General features: G+C 43.6%; 1 protein-coding gene across 1 annotated transcript; it reads left to right on the top strand.

Moving 5' to 3' along the window:
* Positions 1 to 1,026: 1,026 nt before the first annotated feature.
* On the top strand, positions 1,027 to 3,656 carry LOC142786440 (MIF4G domain-containing protein A-like). The gene is made up of 2 exons (XM_075884123.1): positions 1,027 to 1,317; positions 3,324 to 3,656. Exons 1-2 carry the CDS (start codon positions 1,168 to 1,170, stop codon positions 3,555 to 3,557), a joined length of 384 nt encoding a protein of 127 aa, XP_075740238.1. The 5' UTR covers positions 1,027 to 1,167; the 3' UTR covers positions 3,558 to 3,656.
* Positions 3,657 to 19,348: the final 15,692 nt, after the last annotated feature.

Genomic DNA, 19,348 nt, shown 5'->3' with positions numbered 1-19,348 from the left:
GCAGCCAGAGTTGGTCAGCGCTATCGGGCAAAATAAAAAAACAAATCCAGGATTGTATCTGATTTGACCAAGAACCCTCTGGGTGGCAGCGGAGTATTCCAAACCAGAGCCATGTGAATCTCATTCACACAAAGACTTTATGTAAGCGTCATGTCGAGCATGGAATCACAATAACGTGCAATACAGCGTGATTTGACACAATGTAAAATAGATGGCGAGTCGGTCATTCAGTTCTTCGAACATATTGTAAAGGCTCAGCTATACTTCTTCATCATTATCAGCCACAGCACGAATCAAGCGCTCATAACGCCTTACAGGGGTGTCGCACCTCGACGTTTCTTCGTACAATGACGAATTATTTAATATAGCGTGCTTTCCTGTATCACAAAAAATGTTTGTCGTATATTGGCTACATCCCAGAAGATCTTGTGTTAGTTGCAACAAGAGAGTCATCAACAGACTCCAGAAAGGCCGTTTTTCCAGCTTTCGCTGTGACTGTGTTGCGTGTTCCACGAAGGCCTTGCTAGCTCTATGCTAAGCCCCTCTATCAATATGATTCGAAAGGGATGAGCGCATTGCGACGCGGCATAGACAAGAGGCACACAGGGCAGGTACTCAACTCTCCGCTGCGCTTCACTGAGCAAATATCAGAAAAAAATCATAACAGCAAGCAGAAGGCGCGATAACGTTCGTTAGTCATACACGTCTTGCTGAAATTCATTGAACATTTTACTTTGATGGAAATGAGAGAAGACAATTTATTGCGAGATTCGGCTGGTCCGTGCTAGATCACCCAGCTATATATGGAGGCTGGGATATTTTGCCTCCGTATAGCGTCCATGGCCTGCGGGATATACCGTTTTCGATCGTCGACTTCTGAGCTGAGCCGAATCCTTATATGCTAGTTCATTACGCTTTCGCGTAAAGAACAATTTTTCTTTACCGTCTATTGATTGCATATACATTTGTTTACTTCTCCGTGCTGTTATTGTTTGGATAATACCACAGGCTGAGTTCGACGGGAGGTTCGTCGATCGACTGTTGTGGGCCTGCCGGAACTGGTTCAAACAACTCGACATTCCGCTGCCAAGATCCACTTTTTGGGTGCCACTGGAGCCGAAGACTCGGAAGAATGCCGGTCAGAAACTGATCGCCTTCGTAAAGTTCATGGCCGTGCTTCTGTCGGACGTCCCTAAAAATCCAGGAGGTGCATCGATGGGCTCGCTCCACTCCGGACACCTCGTCTCTATGGCGGTGCTTCTGTGCGACTCCTGCAGGCTTGTCATGATCTCGCCTCAGCTGGACTACGAAGCTAAGGTATGCACTCATCATCATCACCACAACCACTATGGCTTGCTCCAGGGCACGCACACCGCAAACTTTTTTAATGAGCCTAGAGAAGTGTGGTTGCGAAGTGCCTACTAAGAAGCCGTGATTAATCAACATCTTACGCTTTAACGATTAGCCCACTAGTCTTTCGCATAAGGTATTGTATGCACCCATGTATTTAAAAATGCAGTAAAAGCTCGTAAATGAGGAAAATGGGACACTTTAGACGTGCTCTTTTGTTTCGGCCAGCATACTCACTGTTTAATTACATAAAACTCGGTAATGTGGGCACATTTAGACGATCTATGAGTCAGCGGAGCGCAAAAGGCCCCAAATGCTCGAGTCAAAAAAACAAAGACGGCGTTCGCAGGTCACAGAAACAAGGTTGCGCGTGTTTGATTGCTATTTTAATCATGCAGTTAGTGACCACAGTTTCATTCACATTCGTATTTGTGAAAGCACAGCTTCGTTTTGACTTGATGCACTACGCGCGTCACGTCGCAAAACTCATGCACGTGGAAGAGGTTTGTTATAAAGAGCGGTAAGGTTCGGTCGGCATGCTGGCATAAAACGCATTTTCTGTATCGTGATGGGCCAACCATCAGTTACCGGCCGGGTTTACCCGTAAGGAGACTATTGTCACTTTCGCGTAATGGTGGTAATGGTGGCATGCAGTGCGCAATAAGGGAGGCGCGGAGAGAACGTTCTGGGCTAAAAAAAAAAGGGTGAGTGTGGAGCTTTGATTGCATGCATTGTGAATAAAACGCCAGAATGAAGACAATTTGCTGGTTTCACGCTGCTCGTGTACGAAAAAACTGCAGCATTCACGTATCCATGCACAAAATGAAAGTATATAAAACAGACGTTATCCTTATGGTTTGCTTATCACTTTCGATGTTTTTGACATTTGGTGAATTCTCATATTTTTGGCTGGTCCCACAAAATCCGAATTGACGAAATTTTGCATATATTGTTTGTGTTGTGGTTGACGATCAGTTATGGCTCCGCCCATTGTTAGGTGTCCGTAGCGCTCAAGCATCCGCTCTTTACTGATTGACGTAGCACGACTGGCGGTGCAATTGTATGCTTCTTCGACGCATTGTTGCATCGGTTAGCATCACTTCTTACGTGTATGTGGTCTTTTCTCCAAGACGTTTCCTGCCCTGGCTTGGCGATGTGGTACAATGGTGAGCTCGTTTAGTGCTTCGTGTTCCGGGCAGGCTTTTTAACGGCGAGGCTGTTTGAAATCGGCGATAAAACCCTGCGAATCGGTCGTCCCCACTTTTTAGCCCAGGTGGATTGTGTGGGCAAATATATGAGGGTAACAACGGAGTCTCTGTAACGAGTGGAGTCCCACGAGTTGAGCCGGGCCTCGGCGATCGCATTTCGATGGAGGTGAAATGGTCGAGGCCCGTGTGCTGTGCGATGTCAGTGCGTTTCAAAGAACACCAGATGGTCCAGATTCCCGGAGCTCTTCATTGTGGCGTCTGTCATAGTCATATCGTGCTTTTGGTACTGAAAGCTCCAGATAATATTCGTGTTAATTATGAGTTGAGCCACTAGAGGGTGTTGGCTGAGCACGCTACAGAGAAAGCGTAGCGATGTGGAGCCGGTGAAACTGGTTGGGTAGGAGGGCGAAGGTGAAGCTATGGCGGGATTGGAACGCGTGGTGTAGAGAGGAGGAGAGAGTAGCAGAGTGGTTGGCGTCGCCAGCAAAAGAAGTCCGTCAATGGTAGTGCGCGTTCAAGTACTGGTGGTGCTGGGGAAATAGCAGGATTGAGGCGCCAAGCGATGGCGACCTGATGCCGTCACTCCCGCTGTGTAATCAGCCTTCGTAAGGTTGTCAGTTGAAGATTTATAGCTGCGGATAATTGTTTATTCAGTTGGACTACACATTCTTACTGCCTACAAAATAATACGTGACAAAGAAAGTGCGAAGAAACTGTGAGATTCGCTCATACGATTATGCTTAATTTTCAAAACTTTCACTGCAGGTCGAATGCCTCCGCACAGCACTAACTACAGCCGGCGAAGCTGCTGAACAAGGGGCCCCTGCCCGCATGGCGGCGCTGGTGGCCTGCATGCGGGACGCTTTCTTGTCGTCAGATGTTCCCGAGAAAGCTCGCTTGACCCTACTCGAACTTGCAGAGCTGCGTGCTTCAGGCTGGAAACTATCCCTGGAGCAGCAGCTTTTCTTCGTCAACCTCAACGATGCTGCTGGAGACTAATATGTCAATATCCAGAACTCGTCACTTCTGTCATGCCGCGTCACTGAATGAGACTTCCTTACAGTTTGCACCCGTAGACGAAAGCCTACCGACCAAACGTTTCCCACGGCGCTCAAGGGCAGCGTCTCTTTTTTCTTTTAAATAAACTAAGGACTATTTTAGAAGCTTCATCTATTACTTTTTCATTTGACAATACGTGATTGTCGTGGCACAGGAGACGGAAGGCGACGTTACGAGCACGGTATCGCCGAGGTTACGAGTCGCCTAATTAGGCCTGTAGCCTCACGCTGTAAATTCATCACACTGCGCAACTGCTTGAAAAAAAAATGATATACAAGAGCAGAATGTAATTGCGGAGCACTAAAAAGGAGCCTATACAAAATAGATAATACAACAATGTTATGAAAATGTGTTTGGGATAACAAATACGTATAATTTTAAAGAAAAAAACACAAAGAGAGCAGTGGTAGTGCAGACTTCAATGTTCCATACGAGAGCATAAATACAGGCTTTTGTACATGAACAGTCACATGAGGGGGTACATATGCATACGTGCATACATATAAGTGTGACGGGAATAACTAAGTTCACTCAACGTGTAATAGCTACATGTGCTCTCAGAAGTACATAATTGCCTTTTTTTCTGAACGATTACATGGAAGGAACTTGCATTATCAAGGTTAGTACTTGAGGATGAATGGGTAGTAAATGTGGCAGTTGCTATTTTGAAAGTTGCTGACCATAGGTGGTTCTGCTTTTTGGCTTCAAAAAAGTAGAATCTCCGAAGTTGTAGTTGCGAATGCTCTTGCTGTGGGTAGTGAGAAATTTGTAATGGGCCATTCCTGTATTGAATAAATATGAGCTCAGAGAAACGCTGGCTATATACCTCATGAATACAAAGAATGTGCTCTGTTAAAACAATAGGAAGATATAGGTTCTTGCTATTTCCAGTTACGAATGAAACGAAGAGATATTTCTGCATATGATGTACAGGTGATCGAAAATTAGATACTTGGACATTAAGATTATAAATGAAAACAAAATATGATTGACGTGCTAATGATTTGAGTTACAAGGTCCGATAGATGTTTAGCATACCTACTGAATTGCCTATGTTATCAGGAAATTCTACGTTTATAGTCCAATTACCTGCATATTTGTATTCTTAACCAAATCTGTGCTCCCTTAAGCAAAATGTCAAACAGGCTAGCCCTACTACTGACCACCATATCAATTATAACTTTCCGCGGAATTTCACTCTATAAAATTTATATTGATAAATTCATTTCTGCACCTGCGTCCTAAATAAATTAGGGGTGATAAAAGAAGTGCCTCATTGTTTGACAAGTAGAGTCATGGAGAGCCTCAGTTAAAACGAAGTAACAGCACACGGCATACTGGATACTGGTGGCGCGGTCCAGAACAGGAAGCTATGACGAGATTAAGCATGTGATGAAGAGTAGAACATCAGCGTACCCAGCAGAAGGGTGAGACTTTCTTTGCACATCCACTTGCACCTCTTTTATTATTTTTATTTTATTTTCTGACTATGCAGGTGCATGCGCTCTACTCAGATAATTGATGGTAGCCTGGAGTAAGGACACGTACAAAAGAAGACACATCCAGGACAACACAGCATCATGATGTAACAAACCCGCAATAACTTGTGACGCCATATGAATAATCACATGACCTCGTCGTTTGGTTAGCGTGGGCTGATGCCGCAGACACTGCGAAACCCCATGAGGTGCATAGAGCTAGCATAGATCGTGCAGGCAGAACGCAATCGCGTATGCTGCCACAAACTTTCCGGGCACACGATTACAATCGACCGAGAAGCAAAAAACAAAAAGAAACATGACCCATCCCTCTTCTAGGAATTGGTATAACACAAAAGTGAAACGTGTGTTCACAGAGGTAGTCAAAAATTTATTGTTCATTGTTTCAGCAACAGCAACAAATTGCAAAGTCGTGTAAAGAACGGCAAGCAGCTCGAAACTTGCAGCGGAGGGCTGCAAGTTTGGAGCTGCATACACAGGACGAGCACGGACCAGCAGCTGTCACAGTTTGACGCTCAAATTGCGCTGTTCAAACAGAATTAAAGACGCACGAAACGAGCGCAAAACTGTACGCAGGACAAGTGTGAACAACTGTCATTGTTCTTACTTTGTCGTGCGTAGAGTTTCCTAAATATACACTAGAGGGAACTCTGGCGATAATGTCCATGGGAGCTGTAACGCATAGCGCTTCAGCGAGCGTAGGAATATTGGGTGTAACATGGATTGGCTCAGTCTTCGTACTTTAATTTCACTGTGGATTCACGTGGCTTGAAGCTGCTTTGTCACGAAACAACAATTGACAAATGTTCGGCAATTCCGCTTCTACACCTTAACCATTCAGGCTTACCACTTCAAATCGGGTCACGAGGTGACAAACGGTTTGTTCTTTCCTTCCAATTAAAACCAAAACGCAGCAATGAACGAAGTCACAAGTAGCGTTACTAGATCCTGTTGGCCAGCAGTGTGTTCGCTGCCCGCAAACATGAAGACTAGGCAAATTCATGTCATATCCATAACTTCCGAGGTCACTGAACGATCGCAGTGCCAGTGTACCCTCTAGTTAAGTTTAGAAAACTCTATGTCGTCATGGGTCAGCAGCGCGCCGGAGCGTTCCTTTCGTAAACGCAGCCGTGGGAGCGAGCGAAGTGGCCTTTGTCCTTCCCGAATTACGAGTCTGATATGCGCGCGCAGAAGAGACCACGCTTGCGCTTCGTGAAAGCGATGACCTTGAGCGCGCGCCTAACGCTACCCAAAGCTGCGTTCTGGTTAGTGATAAGAAACGCGCTTAAATTTCGGAACTCTGAGCACTGCCAAACGCTGTGTTGTGTATATAAATGGTTTGCCGTTAGCAGCCTCACTAACGTACGCACCGTGACATAGAAGACAGAGACGCAGGCTGCAAATCGAAAGGTTGCTTGCTCAATGCTGGGCGATTGAGTCTTCCCTGCTCGTTTTTTTTAAATGCGAAGCGTTTCTTAGCAAACTTCGGCGACCTTGAGCGTATCTATCTATCTATCTATCTATCTATCTATCTATCTATCTATCTATCTATCTATCTATCTATCTATCTATCTATCTATCTATCTATCTATCCATCTCCCATCCATCTATCCATCTTTCTATCTATCCATCTATTCATCTATCTATCTATCTATCTATCTATCTATCTATCTATCTATCTATCTATCTATCTATCTATCTATCTATCTATCTATCTATCGATCTATCTGTCTGTCTATCTATCTATCTATCTATCTATCTATCTATCTATCTATCTATCTATCTATCTATCTATCCATCTATCTATCTATCCATCTATCTATCTATTCATCTATCCATCTATCTATCTATCCATCTATCTATCTATCCATCTATCCATTTATTCATCTATCTATCTATCTATCTATCTATCTATCTATCTATCTATCTATCTATCTATCTGTCTAGCCACTTACGACTTTTAGCTTTCCTGGCCATTTTAAATATGGTATCGATAACAAACTTGGTATGACATAACATGGCTGTATGAAGAACAAATTTGATTAGTCATAACATGAAAAATCGTAGACAGCTAGATAGATAAATAGATAGTCATGGAATGACGATAATTATATGTACAAATGTCGCGCGCACAAACATATGTTGAAGAGTTTCAGAAGATTATATATAGTTGTTCGCACTTGCGCAGCGATGTCTACTGGAAAACGCGTATTAGCAACACCAGAAGCTGATATGAAGCATTGATGCTCGCGAAGATGCTGGCCCCATACGCGTGTTTGACAACCGTATGCTAGAGAAAACGCGCGAGAGAGTGTAGACGCCCATGTCGTCTGCTACGGCGCTCATTCGGGTGCCTGGATGCGTGCGCTTTCACTTAGGGTGGAGACATTCTTAGAAAGGGTCGCCGCCGCCAAAACCGGCTCTCGGGAATCACCGACGCCATTCTCTTGCTATCCGCCCGCGCCGACTCTCCCCGCTAGACAAGGAAAGCGGCACTCTTCACGCTGTCCTTGTGCAGGATGCTTGGATGGTGCTTTCCCCAGTGCTACAACAGTGCTCAAAATGGTTTAGGAATATTTTCATTTCCTATAGAGCCGTAAAGACGGCTACAATCAAAGTTTCTAGACCAGGTAAGTTGCAAAACTGAGCGATGTTGCGCAGCGCGGCCGCTGTCAGCGACAAATGTGGCGCTGCGGTCGCATCCGGATTCACTCACTCAATGCTCGCTTGTGGCTCGCTCACAGAACATCTACCAGTTCCCTTCGCTCGCTCCTGTCTCCTGTCACTCTCGTAACGTCCGTCGGCTGTGAATGTTGCAGTGCGTCGCTATTCGTGGAGGCTGCCTTTTGCGCGACAGTTTTGCGCTCCACCGTGCCAAGTTGTGCTGTGTATGTGTTACATGTATTCATCTTGCCAACATGTTGCGTCCCCGGCTGTAAGAGTGGCTATAGGAAGTCAGAAACAGCACGACATTTCTTTTGTGCTCCGCGTGACCCTGAGCAGCGAGCGGCGTGGGATCACGCTATTCTTCGTGCAGATAGGAAACTGTACAACACGTCACGTGTCTGTGATATGCACTTTCATGAGGAAGACATCCTGAAAACTTTTACTCACATCTTCAATGGTGAGAACATACAAATCGCCAGAGGAAAGTGGGACCTCGTCGACGGATGCGTTCCAAAAATATTTCAGAATTTGCCCGCTTACTTGTCAAAACCAGCGACAAAGAAGCGAAAGCTAGCCGATAGGAGCGGGAGACTATCCGGAATGTCATCGACGAGAAAGGGAAGACTATCTTCGTACATTGCGCCCGAAGACAGTGAAGTAAGTCCCGACATGTCATTGAATGGCGTCATTTCGCTTCAGGGCATAGAAAACAATTTTTCGACTGCTGCGTGCTGGCGAAAAGTTGTTGAGAATGACGCGACAGGACGTTTTGTGGCGTTTCTTATGCTCAAGAAAGAAAACAAGGCGCTATTTGTGGAGACATGCGTAGTTGCCGCAGAAGACATTACAGTCACCATTAGCGGCCGTGGTCGCTTAGCCAAGTCTCCCGACGACGTAAATACGATCACCGAACTACTAGAAAACAAAGAAAAGTTGAAAGTGTGTTCAGGTTGCCCTAATTCGTCGGCAGGTAGTCTCGTGAGCAATGACTGTCAGGTGCTCAGCGATACCCCTAACTGCGGTCCCTGCTCGAAGCTTTGGCTTAAGCTTTGTAAACATGCTTCTTTAGAGCAACTCAAGAAGAAGAAGAAGCAGAAGCAGAGGGAAGACATGCTCAAGAAAAGGGCCACACGCGCAGCTTTCCGACGGTCCAAGTTGGAAAAGAATGTGACTGACATGAAAAAAAAAAGCTGACTACAAAACCAGATAAAGCCTCCAGGAGGCTTTAAGCGTACTCCCGCCTATTCAGCAAGTGACATTGAAATCGCCGCTAAAGCAGGCAGAGGCCAAAGGCCCGCAAGGAATGCGTTATAGCAGTACTTGGATCATGAAGTGCCTTCTTTTGACAATTGCTAGCCCGAAGGCTTACAAGCTTATAAGGTCAATGAAACTCCTCACATTGCCAAGCTGCAACAGGCTGAACCAAATCCTTGCAGGAATGCCATGCCAACATAGATTTAATGAAGTTGCTCTGGAAACAATCAAGGCATACTTTCAAGGAAAAGGAGGGAGCAGTAACTGCGGCACGCTACTGATTGATGAAATCAAACTCATCTAGTCAGTCGTCTTCAACCCATCGACATACAAGTTCGATGGCTTTGTTGACTTTGCTGGCACAGCTCCTAGTGAAAATGAGAAGCTCGCAGACCATGCACTTGTTTGCACCCCTTTTCGAATCGTGGGTCCAATCTGTGGCCAGCTTTGCAACCAGATGAGCAGCACCTGGTATTGTGCTTGCAACACTGGTGTTGGAGTCTGTTCTCCAGCTGGACCGCAATGGTGCGTGTATCATGGCCGATGTATCTGATGGTGCAGGAAATAATCGTTCCATGTGGACCTATCTTGGCATTTTGGGAAAGCACAATGGAGCCAAAAACAAGATCTCACACCCATCACTTCACGGAGGGCGCTCACTCCACTTTTTGTGTGATGTCCCGCTCATAATTAAGTGTATCAGAAACAATCTGCTGACTCACACTTATGCAATGGTGAGTGTCTTTCCTTTATAAATTTTGCCAGTAATGCATGATTTCAAATGAAATTGGAAATAGAACTGACTACTTTTTGTATTCCCATTCTTCAGTGAGATGACCATTTCAAGCTTTATGTATCTCAGGCTGGTCCGCACAAGATCAGCTTTGATTATTAGAGGCTGCTGTGCAAAACAGAGGAGAACAGCCAGTTGAAAGTCGTTTCGAAGCTGACAACCTCCCACATCAATCCAAGTAACCTACAGAAACTGTCGGTGCCACTGGCCACACAGGTAGATATCTTATTTGCAGAAAAGCTCACGTGTACATTCTATTGCTGTTTTAAGTGCATGTTGACTAATATACAGGCCGAACTTCGTATTTCAGCTTTTCAGAAAGAGTGTTGCAATGGGATTTAGTATCTACAGAGAACAAAACACACCGGAATTTGAGGACACCCACGGCACTGAGAGCTTTACTTTGCTCCTCAACAATGTTTTTGCGCCCTGAATGCAAGAATTCCTGCCGAGGGAATAAGGAACGGTTCTCGCGAAATCGAGGTAAAATCTCTCTTCCTTCATTCAGCCTACAGAAGTTGAATTACGTGTGAACCGATTTTTAAAATTTTAGCTGCAGAATGCAATTAAATGTTAGTTATCATGAGAATGCGAAAAAGAGAAAATATATTCAGTTTTTTGAAACAGTACACAATCTATCAACACGCAATTTTTTACAGCTTCTCAAAGACTTCCTCGGCATGATCAACGGGACGGAACAGCAATGTCAGCAAACCAACACAAACATGTTTGCTTCAAAGATGACAGTAGAGTCATTTCGTGTCACTATAATGTCTGTACTTGACATTATCGATATTTTGCACAGCAAAGGAGTGCCATACCTGCTCACCGCAAAGTTAAACCAGGATTCTTTGGAGGTAAGTACCTTTTTCCTACATTTTCAGAGGCTTCATGCAATCTAACAAAGTTTGTCTCTCTTTAGGTCTCTCTATAGGTTCATAACGTGAATCGATCTTTTTCAGCGATTTTTCGGCGTGGTTCGAACATTTGGAGGCAATGAGGACCATCCCACTATCACCAGTTTCACCCAAGTGTTCCGGCTCCTCAGTTTAAATACACCCCTCAAAATGGCAGTCAGGGGTAACTGCTCAGGTCAATCTGATCCAGTGCTTATATCCCTGGAAAAGACGTTGACAAGCAAGAAGATGTTGGCTTTGACTGAGAAGCAGGAAAGAAACGAGAAACTCGGCAGCCTTCTTAAGTCTATAACTCTTGAAGTCCATTCCACAAATGCTCTTGAGCATGGCTACAATCGTGCACGTGCCCAAGACAGTGTGTTATATTACCTTAGTGGCTACGTTGCGAAGAAATCTTTGAAGTTTTCCATGCGCAACGAGTGCCAGGCGAGTGTCATTAACACGGAATGCGTTCCTCCTTCAGCTATTCTGACTGAGAAGCACTCATTCATTCCTGGGACCCTCAAACACCCATCACAAGCCCTGAATGCATTGTTGACTGTTGTAGAGGCAGCTGTACACAAGGAAACAAAAACTGGAAAGGTTTTTGGAAACTTGTTTTGGTGTATTGTAGACGTTGTGTTCCAGCGCGAACTTGTAAGGCTAGGCTGTGGCCTCCACTACGAGGAGTTCACTGCTCAAATAATCAAGTTTTATTTAGTAATGCGCATGCATTTCTACTCCAGGTTTCTAGCTGAAAAGAACCAGGTTAGTGAGCAAGTGAAAGCAGCCAGGAAGCAGTCACGGCTTTTGTAAATAAATTTTCATTCAAAAAGTCAATGTTGAAAATATTTCTGTAATGTGTCAATAAATGTGTGTGTTAAGTGTACAAGTGTATGCAATTGATTATGAAAATCATGCTTTAAATAACTTTTTAGAGTTACAGCTGCATTGATAAGGCATTACGCCTGAGATTATCAATTGTGTAGTCTGTGCGCATCCCACTTAACATGCAGTATCTGAAAATTTGTTTCACTGCATTGCATCTGTAAATAAATTCAACTCTTCCTGCAGTAAAAACGGTGGTTCTGCCACTGGAAGTAATGACAACCTAGATACGCAGTGAAGTTCCTTCAAAAAAGTGAAAGGGAATTATGCCACGGGATAGTTGTGCACCACATAGTTGCACCACATAGTTATGCACCACATAATTATGCACCACATAGTTGTAATTTATTTTAAGGCACGAAAAATGCAACTACAAGAGAGGGCATGGGACATTGTGTCATTTTTTGCGCCTAATAAAAATCAATTGCGAACGCACACCAACTATCAGCTAATGAACAGACCCGTATGTTATGCTAGAAAGCATCGTTTATCATGGGTAGTTTAGAAAACCATAACTATACTGTCTTTTTCATTTGGCAGCAGCGGTTGCAGTTAGCGGAACGCTGACTTATACTTACTTCTTTGTACCCGCAGTGTGAATAGCCCCTTTGTGAACTTCAAGCTCGTGCTGCCTGTTCAACGCATCTGCTCTTGCGTCATATTGATCAAGCGTGGAAATCTTCTGCCGATCAGCGTCCTGTCCGCCAGCGTGGATTACACTTGGATTATCTTCGTGCGTGGATTGCCTGCGCACTGCCTTCAGCGTCTCGGACCACTTCAGCATAAAAGCCAACGCAACCTTGGCCATGGCTTTCATTTGGCAGCAGTGGTTGCAGTTAGCGGAACGCTGACTTATACTTACTTCTTTGTACCCGCAGGTTAGTTTTTTTGCTCATTGTCACTCTGCTTTTTTTAATATTTTGCAACTGCTGCTGCCAGTGTACCTGCGTTGTTTTTCTGTGCTTTTGTTGTACATTAGTCGCAATGCCTACTTGTGCCGAGTTGGCCAAAAGGCTAGAAAAAGTTGAGGCTTTATCCGAAAGCAAGCTGGACGAGGTAGCTGAAAGGCTACTTGTAAAGTTTCAAGAGAAGATGCGTTTTTTTGAACCGGATGTAGTGACTCTTAAAGCTGAAATTGAGAGCCTCATTTCTAGTATCACCATGCCAAATTCGGTGATAGAGGCAATCAAATCAGAAAATTTAGCCCTCGTTTCAGCCAACAAGAATCTGGAGCGTAAGAACGAAATTCTGAGCAAAAAAGTTGCCCAAATGGAACAGTATTCCAGGGCGAACAACGTAGAACTGAAGGGAGTTCCTTACTCTCAGGGTGAGGATTGTTCTGCAATCATTAGAACCATTGCCTCGAAAGTTGACTGCACGATTTCTGACTCCGATATCGACATCGTTCATCGAGTGCCCACAACGGCTGAGTCTACCAAAAACATTGTCGCCAGATTATGTTCTCGGGCAAAAAAAAAAAAAACAAGAATTCGTAAACAAAGCGAGGAAGACTCGGCTTACTTCTCGTGACCTTGGCTTTTCTGGCTCTCATTCAAACTCTGTATTTGTCAATGACCACCTCACTCCAGAGAACAAGCGGCTTTTCGCAAAGGCTCTATCACTCAAGAAAGAAAAACATTGGCAACATCTATGGACTGACAATTGCCAGATTAAAGCCAGAAAGTGGAATGAAAGCCGTGTTTTCCGTATTTCTTCAGAAGAAGACCTGTCTATTTTCCAGCAGACCGGCTGAACCTTTTTTATAGCTCATTTACCGAACAGTTCAGCGCATATCTTATATTTTTTTTCTTTTACCGGTTCTTCACAATGTATTTCACCGCGGATCAACTTCAGCAGTTTTGCTTCGATCGATATTTGCCTGTTGTTCATTTAATGCACGTAGTCTTAAAAAAATTTTGATAGCATACATGCCTTTTTGTCGTCATATCAATTGAACTTTTCTTTCATTTGCGTCACTGAAACATGGCTATCGCCCCACGACAAAAATATGTTCTGTTTCCCATCATACGTTCCCGAGTATTGTCATCGATTGTCTGGTAGTTTTGGCGATGCAGCTATATTCGTATCTGCATCAATTCCATATCAAATAAGATATTATCTCAGCCTTTCCGTTGAGAATACCGAGTCCGTATGGATTGAAATTGCTAACCCATCTTTGCCATCGAGCGGTAATAAGACAATCATAGGCTGCATATATCGTTCACCGTCATCCTATGTTCCCGATTTCTGTTCATCACTTTCATCCATTTTCAACAAGTTATTTCTTGAAAACAAGAATGTCGTGATCCTAGGTGACATAAACGTCAATCTTCTCGATGCAAGCACCTCAGCGTACTCAGATTACACTGCGTGCTTTCTAGGATTTGGCTGCGAATCTCTAATCTCGGTTCCTACTAGATGCGTACTTGGTGCGTCCAGTTCTTTAATCGATCACATTTTATCTAATTTCATTCCATCAAACGACTGTGGCGTCCTCGAAGCCAGCTTAACTGACCACTACCCTGTAGTTTGCCGATTTGAATGTGCCCTACCTAATCAGTTAAGCTCTTTTCAAAAAACTATATTGGATAAAAAAAATTTCGTCAAGCGTGTAGAAGCCATAGAATGGTCTTTCTTAGAACTGCTTAGTGATCCTGAAGATGCTTTTAATTCTTTTTCATCTGCCGTCAAAAAGTGCTTAGACGATTCTACCAGCTTTGTCAAATGTCGCAAAAACTTTGCGGCCCCTCACAACGCATGGCTCACATCTGGCCTAATGAAGAGCTTGCGAAGGAAAGACAATTTATATAAAAAGTTAAAGAAACGGCCTTTCAATGCTGCCCTGCGATCGCGATATAAAAAAGTACTGCAACCTACTTAACAAAGTCCTTGAAGAAGCTAAAAGAAATTATTATACGCACAGGATACATAACGCTGGTAATAACCGCAAAGATCAATGGAAAACAATTAATTCATTTCTAAACAGATCAGTAAGTGAGCCAGCTATAACTGAATTACGTTCATCAGAGGGTGTTCTTAGAAATGCAGACGACATTGCGAACGCCTTCAACAAGTACTTCTGTGCTAACACTTCCCTCTTGCCTCATGATTACCAGCCAACAATTAGGAAATGTATTCAGTCTTTTTACCTCTTTCCAACAGGCCCAGATGAGTTGGTGGAAATAATTAATCACATGAAAATAACAAGTGCTGGTCTCGATTACATTCAGCCTATTCACCTGAAATGCATCTCTCGTGATCTCGACCCCCTTACCCTATATCATTAACCTTATGTTTAAAACTGGCATCTTCCCATCACAGCTTAAAAAGGCCAAGATAATTTCAGTCTTTAAAAAAGGTGATAGAACTTCTATTAGCAACTACCGACCTATTGCCATTCTTTCATCTTGCAGTAAAATCATAGAGAACTGTATTGAAAAACGATTATCTAAATATCTAAATAAGTTTTGTATTTTATTCACTCAACAATTTGGTTTTCGTGCAGGCTATTCAACAGATTTCGCACTACTCTCCTTTACCGATTATATTAAACACGCGCTTGACTCTCGATGTTTTGCAGGAGCACTGTTGATTGACCTCTCTTAGGCATTTGACTCCATAGTTCATAACATACTATTAGGTAAACTCAACTCAATAGGTGTCGTCGGTAGTGCGCAGGAGCTGATTAATAGCTACTTATCTAATAGACAGCAAGCTGTTTGTGTCTCTAACATCATCTCCACTTTTAAATCTATTGACAAAGGTGTCCCGCAAGGATCCATACTGGGCCCGCTTTTATTCTTAATCTATATTAATGATATAACCTCGGTTTTAACACACAGTCAACCTTTCTTGTGCGCAGATGATACAACTATAGTTACTAAAGACAAGTCTATCGATGCACTAACTAATAAATTGTCCTTTGACTTCTATAACATTCAGAACTACTAATGGTTTAACTATTAATACCAATAAAACACAGTTCATTGTCTTCCATTCTAGTCATAACCCTCTTTCACCTACACCCGCTATTACTATCAACGGCCACAGACATCTTAGTACTACTAAGTGCACATTCTTGGGAGTGGTTCTAGATGCTCATCTCAAGTACCATCATCACATTTCACTTATAAGACAGAGGATTGCTCATGGTATCAGAACACTAATTAAAGCACGACCATTCTTCAATTTGCAGACTTTGCTTAAACTGTACTACGCCTTCATCCACAGTCATATCACGTACGGTATCACGTCATGGGCGAATACCTATCCATCTCATATCCTTCCACTCCAACGTCTCCAAAACCAAGCCATTCGCATCCTAACATTCAGTTCACCGATCTCCTGCGCATCCCCACTTTTTCAGCAACATAATGTACTAACAGTGTGTAATTTATTTAAATATAAATTAGGGATTCTTGTATTTAAGTGTCTTAATGGTACCATAACAGTCAACGTTTTAGAGAAATTTCAATTGTTAAACTCTAATCCTACCAGGTTTGCCTCAAACAACAACTTTTTACTACCATATGCACGCACTAACTACGGCAAGCATACTACCGTATTTGCAGCTATCCAATTTTGGAATTCAGTACCAATAAGCACTAAACAATTGTCATTAGCTGCTTTTAAAAAAGAACTTAAACATCTCATCTCGCAATCATAACTCATCTTCATTTATATATCGGCGTTCTCTTACATTTACAGCTATTACTGTGTGCGTTATTTTCACATTTATTACCCATGCACATTGGAGTTCTTTTAATAGCTGTATATCATTATTTGACGTCATTTCGTTCCCGATTCTACTGCCACTTTTATTGTATGTTTCGTTGTTTTCATAGTTATGCACAATTACTGAACATTGTTTTGTTACCATTTTACTTGCATGTTTTATTGCATGTTTGCGTTGTTTTTTGTTACTATCAATAATTACTTATTCGCTTTTTTTGTTGCCATTTTGTTGTACTTATCAACATGTCATTTTCTAACAGGAGGTCCCCTTTCAGCCTTGTGCTATGGGACCTCCTTCTGTATATTCTACCTCAATGCGTGTATATTTTTTGCGACAAATAAAAAATATCTTCTTCTTTGCCTTACACAGCTACATATTAAGTAGTCTTACTTTGGTGCGGCCGCGCAACAAAAATCCCGGTAATATATTGTTCGCAAAGCCCTTTCTGAACAGCCGCTCCGGCGTATTGTCAAGGCGACTACAAGTTTTCGTCTGCTAGCGGAAGCGTGTTGCGCCGCCAGCGCCACTATACCAGAAGCTGTTCCGGCGCCGCGTGACCGGTTGGCTGACGTGGAGAGTTTTGCAACTTACCTGGTCTAGAAACGTTGGCTCCAATAGACCGTCAAAATCAAGCGGGACAAGTGGCAGCCGACGAACTACTCGTGTGTATATAACGAGAGTATCCGACTATGTTGCCATGCAAAATTCATTTGTGTAGATGTTCCAGCGTGTCTGCATGACTGTTTCTAAGACACAGACGTGCAGTTTAATCTGTTCTGAATAGAGATGCATCGTCATGCGTTCGAGAAACGCCCGGCTTTCTGATATTTCCTCTCAGCAAATGAACGCAGCTTTTTAGAAATGGGACCGACATTGAACCTGTGGTGGACTTACAACTCTAGTTACAGCACTGGCATGATCCGGAGCGCATCGCGTTAATTTCGACGAAAACCTTCAGTACCGACATTAGCGCATGAACAGCAGTGCGAAGGCTAATATGGACAGCGCAAAACAACATGCGATACATGACGCTTGTGTTTCGAAGCACTGTTTCAAAAGGAGGCCCTTTGTGCGTTTTGTCGGGCACGAAAATTAGTAGTAAAACAGATATTTTAGTTCGTGATATCTGTAGAGGGAGCAGCTCGTGAAGATGAAATAACGGACGGAAATTACATCTCTATGTTATGCGTGTGTGCGGCAGTCAGCGGCTATTCGAGCCGATTTCAGTTTGTTTGATTTCACTTATTTATCCTTCTTTATTTTTATTTCTCGCTGACAGAATACCATGCAAATGTAGACTGGCCATGTCTGAGGACACGCGTAAACCACAAGGAAGATAGGCAGGATGGAAGCAAAACGTTTCTGGTGTTAATCTAGCTAAACAGCTCGACCTTTTTGTGTACTGTGTGAACACGCACATAAAATAAATTGAGACATTTAAGTGTGCTTTTGTGTATTGCGTATAATCTATTGTGTCTAATGCGTCTAAAGTATTGTGTATAATGTATTTTACCATAAAGTAATAAATGACTATGCCTTTTTGCTCGCAAATTTTTGTTTTGATTACCTATCGTATGATTAGCACGCTTTGCCGCTTCGCGATCGTGTAGCTGCCAATGCTCGAAAGAATGGCGGGAATTCGTACCTAAATACACAGCAGTTATCCACTTCCTTTGGATGCTTCCCTTATTTCCCGCTATGTCCATACGTTTTCACAACACAACAACCAGGGTGGTGGTGTGGCAACAATGACGACAGTTGCCAGCCACCGTTTCCAACTGTTGCAACAGAGAGAACAATAACATCGATACATGCGCTGATCATCGCAATGGAAACGCGTCACTGAATCTTTACTGTTGCTAATCATATACTCTCGTGAAGGAATGAATCATCAAAGATAAAACGCAGCGCAAACGCTGAGTGCGAGCAGGATCTTCCGCTATCGAGGCTCGCCCCGCAGCCAACGCCCACTTCACGACCGGCGGATGCAGGAGAATGGCGGATGCGCTAGCAGACGATACGGCTGTCCTCACCCTGAGAAAGGGCGCGCGCATCGAGGCGCCCTAGGATGGATGGATGGATGGATGGATGTGGCTCTACCGTTTAGATCGGGCGGCGGCTATCGCCACCTAGCCGTATACTTAGTGAACTAGCCATTAGATTTATCTTTTTTTTCTTTAAATATTGAGGTTGAGGATTCGTACTTTGCAGTGAAGGGTTTATTTTCACTCGTGCCTTGACATTAGCCACCAATCAGATAACCTTCTTCTAGTTAAGTCTACCCGCTTAAAGTCTATTTTACCCTCCCTGTCCCTAAACCCCAGTGCTTTGAAAAACTCTGCGCCATAATCCTGAACTATAGGGTGAATCCCTTTACAGAACATTATTAGCGCTCATTAGCGCTCATTGGCTACCAGCGCTGCCAACGTCATTTCCGCGAAATGCCCGATGCCCTCGTCTGTCCTCGGCGCCATCGCCGCGCTCCCAGGATGAGGAGCGGGTGATCGCGTTGCGGCGTTCATTCAATATGCCAGTTATCCAACTGCTTTGGTGTTGTTTCCGAACTACTGAAGCCAAAAGGAAACAGTGTCGGTGCTGAATGCGTGGACAGGCGGCATCTGCACACTCGTGGAATTACGACGAGTAGTAGACGGAGAAGATTTACGCGTTGGAGCGAGACGTACAGCCATGGTCGCGGGGTTCCATACCGTTGGGAGCTCGCTTTTCGCCACGCGTGTTTAACTCGTGCCTAAGTTTTAATCCCCCACAATAGTAGTTTTAATCCCCATTTTAACGGCCGCATCTAATGACCATACGCTTCCGTTCATGTTTTAGCAGTTTCTAGTGCTTGCTTGTACTTGCGAGTTTTAAACAGATCGGTATGGACTTGTCTAAATCCAACATTTTGTATTGTAGATACCAACCGGTCCAATTCAGTTAGCTAATGCAGGTGAACTTTCCTCATTTTGTTTCTGAAAACACTGCTTACACTTGAGGAC

This window comes from Rhipicephalus microplus, unplaced genomic scaffold (assembly GCF_043290135.1).
Source record: "Rhipicephalus microplus isolate Deutch F79 unplaced genomic scaffold, USDA_Rmic scaffold_24, whole genome shotgun sequence".
NCBI classification, from domain to species: Eukaryota; Metazoa; Arthropoda; class Arachnida; order Ixodida; family Ixodidae; genus Rhipicephalus; species Rhipicephalus microplus.
This window is presented reverse-complemented; position numbering and strand designations above follow the sequence as displayed.

Excerpts from the sequence above, each read along its gene's own strand:
- LOC142786440 (XM_075884123.1), top strand. The coding sequence starts at position 1,168 with ATGGCCGTGCTTCTGTCGGACGTCCCTAAAAATCCAGGAGGTGCATCG. Across the intron at positions 1,318-3,323 it reads AGCTGGACTACGAAGCTAAG|GTCGAATGCCTCCGCACAGC; the intron begins GTATGCACTCAT and ends CTTTCACTGCAG.